General features: G+C 34.7%; 1 protein-coding gene across 1 annotated transcript; it reads right to left on the reverse strand.

The window, feature by feature from the left end:
* Positions 1-1,490: 1,490 nt before the first annotated feature.
* On the reverse strand, positions 1,491-4,802 carry LOC115711302 (sulfite exporter TauE/SafE family protein 4). Its single transcript, XM_030639639.2, has 12 exons — positions 4,438-4,802; positions 4,197-4,356; positions 3,720-3,920; positions 3,551-3,609; positions 3,404-3,449; positions 3,239-3,294; positions 3,047-3,133; positions 2,905-2,955; positions 2,530-2,769; positions 2,280-2,373; positions 2,050-2,190; positions 1,491-1,951 (listed from the first exon to the last, which is right to left on the reverse strand). The coding sequence occupies exons 1-12, from the start codon at positions 4,615-4,617 to the stop codon at positions 1,869-1,871; spliced, it is 1,398 nt and encodes a 465-aa protein (XP_030495499.1). The 5' UTR covers positions 4,618-4,802; the 3' UTR covers positions 1,491-1,868.
* Positions 4,803-5,338: the final 536 nt, after the last annotated feature.

Genomic DNA, 5,338 nt, shown 5'->3' on the forward strand with positions numbered 1-5,338 from the left:
AAAGGCTAAATATACTGCAAGATCTGCCCGGTTAAGGCTACATCAATCCAAACTAAGTTGTAAAGTCCCTATCTGTACAGACGTCCGCATAGGGACTTATGGGGAAATTATTATCCTGATTTTTTCCATCTGACTTGGCATATCAATGTGGCCAAGATTAATCACATGGGAGTACAGCTTGTCAATAAAAATGCCAAGTCATCTACTCAACACTTCAGTAAACGAGAGGTCTGAGTACTTAGGAGGGATAAAAAAATGACAAACCAGCCACATAAGGGGGCTAGCCGGCCACCCCTGGTCGGCCCCATGGCCAGCATAGGCCGGCAAGCCTCTAGACATTGTAGGGTCGGCCAGCCTCTAGACATTGTAGGGCCGACCAACCTGCACCTGGCAGGCCTTTGGTGCGCAGCCTTCATCTGAGGACAGCAAGCTAAGTTGCGATTTGGGCTTCAACAACCCACAAAAATAAGGAAAAATATCAGCAAATTCCTTATTCTTGGGGGATAATTAACCCATTTAATGTTTAATTATATAAATAAGGCTATATTTTCTTATTTTTAAGGAATATTAGTGGTTAATCTTCATGTAAGCTCTACTGTATAAAGAGCACTGGCCTAACCCTAATTCCCTAAGTTCGAAATCTCTAAGCTCTCGAGCTAAGTTTGAAACTCAAACTCTCTCTTCTCTTCTCTCTCACATGCTCTTGGCACTCTCTTAAGATTTTTCAATTTGATTCTCACATTGTAATCTTAAGAGAGCCACATCAGATTCCAAAACCTTTGTGATGTGAGTGGTATTATCTCTGGTATTAATACAACCAAAAAGGGAGTAGGTCATTACCCGCTAATTAAGTGGGTCAAATCTAATATGTGGCAAACATCAGTAATAAATACGACTCTATTGTCAGCTAGCTAAATCTGAGATTAACAGGTACTTATGCCGCTAAATATAAATATTGAATTCATGCCGCATACAAATTTAAAATTTTAAGTACTTATGTTGCTATTTAACCTAAATATTTCATTGCATTATTTAATAATGGTGCTGTTCATAAATGATTATATATTTAGGGATTTACCCTATATACTATTTTTTATTTATTTTTTTAAAATTTGAGGTTTGGATTGCTTTGTTGGTGCAATGTGAATTTCTGTAAAAATACAAAAAAAAAAAAAAAAAACAAAAAAAAAAAACCCTATATTCTTTGTGAGAGAAATAAATAATTCTAATTCGGAAAAAGATGTTTTCTTTTGTTTTTTTTCCTTTCATTATTTTAGAGTATAATTGAGTGAAATAAAAAATAAATAATAAATAATTGTTAATATTAAGAGTCGTACTCTAGCTTCCTCCCCACCAATTGTGAAAGAGAATCTTTGGAATAACAATGTCCACACGTTCACAGTCCATAAAATCTGAAGACCCCTCAATTGGTTTTATTTGATTTTGATAGATAAAGAAAATACGAGTCAATTAAAATGTGCCCACAAATCTTAATTCTTCAATTATTTTTGTCCTTTTATATATAAATCATAATCAAATAACTTGAGCCAAACACTTATTAATGGGTAGAGAAGACCATGTTAGCCAGGAGCTAACATTTGAGCCAACCACCTAATAAATGGAAATCATGTTAACCAGGAGCTAACATTTGAGCACTAACTAAATAAATGGAGATCATGTTAGCCAGGAGCTAACATTGAACCAAACACCAAAACTCATACAACAACACACTATTATTACTGGTACTACTTGATGGGATTGGTCAACAAGGTGTTGGCCAACACTAGCTTTGTAATGGTACTATTTCACATGAGCAAACTTTGATGCATTTCTTACTATATCCACAGACAATATTTCTGTCACTGAGTTCACTGACTGCTACAAAAGCCTAAGAATCCCATGAACTCATGGTTGCTTATCATTGTGATGCTCTTCTCTATGCCAATGACACCTGCAAAAAGTTTGTGAATTTTTTTGTCAAAAACTTCTTAATGATCTCCACCACAAAGGGAATGTATTGGAATGTAATGGATTTAATGATGTTATTACCCATAGTGAGAGCACTAGCAAAAATGACACCAGAAAGAATGAAAATAATGATTGAAGTTCTCCCAAGTATTTTGATGATCTTTCTTACAAAGTACTGTCCCCAAAACCCGGCCAGGACAGACACTCCCGAGAGGTATAAAGCTGAAAAGAGAATTTTATAGTACATAAGAATTGCAAGAATCAAATTTATACATATATATATTGAATTGGAGAGGAAAAAAAAAGATTACCATAAGGAATGGGGAACCTCTTGAGGAGATAAAACTCCACCACGGACAAGGATGATGAAAATGCCATAACAAATGTTGCTGTTGAACTTGCCACCTGTACAAGTTAAGACTTAGTTAACTTAGAATCAATTGCAAGGTCTAAGAAGTAGGCCTAAGAAGTAGTTTCGATTGCAGGGTCAAAAGATTCAACATTGTGTAGTATTAAAGTTTAGGAACTAAAATAAGTGTTGTGTAAGTGACAAAGTAGTACTGGTGGAATGACGCCTATCTCGAGAAGAAGTGGACCGAGAATGAAGCCGCCTCCAGAGCCGAGAAGTCCACCAACAGTGCCTCCTAAGAGGCCACATAGAGCACAAAATGCAAGATGAAGTACACTCCATTCAATTGAAGCCTCACAGATGTATTCTACATTGCCTGTGCTCATTCTCTTCTTGTGTTCTTTGTATAATTTCACTGCTTCATATCCAAACAATGCTAGCGCTATTGGGAACTGAATGAAAACAGAACATAAAAAAAAAATTCAAAGGTGAGAAAAAGCTAATTGACCCCACTAAGGTAAAGTTTGAGCTAGAAAGAAAAAGCTGTCTCAATGAATAATAGGCTACATTGTATATATGTTTGGTACCTGTAAGAAGAAAAGGACCCAATACCATGTACTGCAGACTTTCAAATCATTCTGTAATCAACAAGGTTGTGACAAAAAAAGAATTATTAGAGAGAGAGAGAAAAGAAAAGGGTAGTTAAAACAACGGGGAAGATAGACTAGCCTTGACAATTTGGAGTAGTAGGAAGCACGCCCAGACAGCCACTAAAACCAGTACCCTTTTCCACCTAAGGTTCAAACACATTACTTCCTACAATAACATTAAAAAAAAAGTTTAAGTTGACCTGACTGAGCATGTGAAAGAATGACATATAATTATATAAAATAAATATATACTAAAGTATAATTTTCTCACCATTGTTGATTTCTCTTCCCCAGAAGATAATGGCAGGTAATCCATACCAATTATAACTAGAGAAACACAATAAGGAGAAACAGAAAATACATAATTATATTTCAAATCCAAAAAAAATAAATATCAGAAAGAAAGAAAAAAAATCATCATGTCAAATTGTCTCACGTTCTCCACGAGAGTCTACTGTTTCTAGCTGCCTGGCCTTTTGTTTCTGTAGAAGTTTGAGAAATTAGAAAAACTGAGTTACTTTTTCTTAAAAAAAAAATAAAAAGGTTCAATTATCATGTATGAAATGATGTTAAAAACACTCACGTCTAAGGTTTCATTCTTCCACTTCTCGAGCCCCATAACGAAGGACCTTGAAGAAGTCCCTGATATATTATAGACAATAAAAAAGGCATCAACTCTAAGTGATTCAAAAGAGAAAAGGAGTGATGATAACAATCTAGAAAGAGAGAGAATTAGAAGTGATTTGACTAACCCAAGAAGAGGATAATGATGAGAACAGTGATAAGCCAATAGGGGAACACAACGCTTAAAGACACACCAACTGTGATACCAAGCATCAACATGGGTTGGAAAAGAAGGGCCAAATCATAGTCTATGATGGGCACCTCTTTTGTTGGATGAGGCACTCTTAGATTATACCAAACAGACGATATTGATGCCCCCATAATCATGCCTGAAACAAAAATTCCAGAAAAAGCTTCCCCAACATCAACACATGACACTATAAAAACAAAAAGGTGAAACCTTTTTCCATTTTTTTAATATTTTTATATGAGACATGAATAAAAGAGTAAATAGAAAAGCACCAAGAATAAAAGGTCAACCTCAAAGTTCTGAAAAAGCCCAGAATGAGTATATACACAAAAGTTTTGAGACATGCAATCCATAACCCTTTCGAACAATATTCATATAATAAAAAGGAAAAAAACCATAAAAGAGTTTGCGTTACATTTAGAGATAGCAGCAGCGGACTTTGTGTCAAAACCAACTATGAGAGTAAGCATAGGAACAAATATGCCTCCACCTCCAACTCCTCCCACAGTTCCACAAGCCGAGCCTAAAAATCCAATCAGTGTCGCCATTACAAGTCTCCAATTAAACTCCAATTCCTGTACCAAATAATAAAAAAAAAATTAATAAAAGGAAGACATGGACATTTATTCAAACACCAATGGAACAGAGTGACGTACAGGCCAGACTAATGCTTCGGTACTTAAGTCCACAGGAGCATGATTTGATGATGAGAAACGAGTTTGGCGATCTGGGTAGTATTCATATCGTTGTTTGATGTAAATAAGAGAAAGCGCAACGACAGAGAAACCCGACAAAAGGTAGAGAACAAATCCTTTGGTGGTGTTAGTCATCACCATTAGAGCCCGTTAAACGACGGCGGAGACAACCAGATTAAAACGGGAGACGACAATATTCAGTTCTCTGCGTTTTGATGAATGGAGAGAGGAGAATGTGTGTAAGAGAGAGAGAGAGAGAGAGAGAGAGAGAGAGAGAGAGATGAAGGCGAGGGAAGAGTGGGTGTCGTTTTATATAGAGGATATTAATGGAGGTGGTGATTGGTGGTCACATGGTTTTTGAAAGAAAGATAAAAATTGAGTAACCAAACCAAATCACAGTTGTAATTTAAATTCATTCACCTTATTTCAATTAATTAAAAATAATTTCTTTCCAAAAAAAATTAATTATTTAATTTATGGGTAACAATATCTTTTTCTTAAATAAAACACCAATAAATTTAAAAAATAAATAAAAGATAAATAAAGAATAGCAGATGATTTATTTCCTAAAATATTATTTTAAATTATGTTTGTGTCCATTATTATTAAAATTTTAAAAGTTTCGAAAATATTTTACAAAAAGAGTGTTCAATTTTTTAACGAAGAATTTACGCACGTGATTTTTATTTCTAATCTTTATATTAACTTAATGCCCTCCCAAAATGACCCTCAGAATTTTTTTTTTTTTTTTTGGAACAAAGCCTCACTAACCAGTTTGGCTTTACCTGTTGTACAATTAATTTTTCCAAACTTGAATTTTCTTTACATGATATACTTTTTTATTCTTTTTTTTTTTTTGTTC

This window comes from Cannabis sativa, chromosome 3 (assembly GCF_029168945.1).
Source record: "Cannabis sativa cultivar Pink pepper isolate KNU-18-1 chromosome 3, ASM2916894v1, whole genome shotgun sequence".
Lineage (NCBI taxonomy): Eukaryota > Viridiplantae > Streptophyta > Magnoliopsida > Rosales > Cannabaceae > Cannabis > Cannabis sativa.

What these genes read in the sequence shown, in the direction of transcription:
- LOC115711302 (XM_030639639.2), bottom strand. Translation starts at nt 4,617, where the DNA reads ATGGTGATGACTAACACCACCAAAGGATTTGTTCTCTACCTTTTGTCG. An exon ending in CATCATTATCCTCTTCTTGG is followed by an intron (nt 3,610 to 3,719) that starts GTTAGTCAAATC and finishes ATAATATATCAG; the next exon opens with GGACTTCTTCAAGGTCCTTC. An exon ending in GGAAGAATGAAACCTTAGAC is followed by an intron (nt 3,450 to 3,550) that starts GTGAGTGTTTTT and finishes AAACTTCTACAG; the next exon opens with AAACAAAAGGCCAGGCAGCT.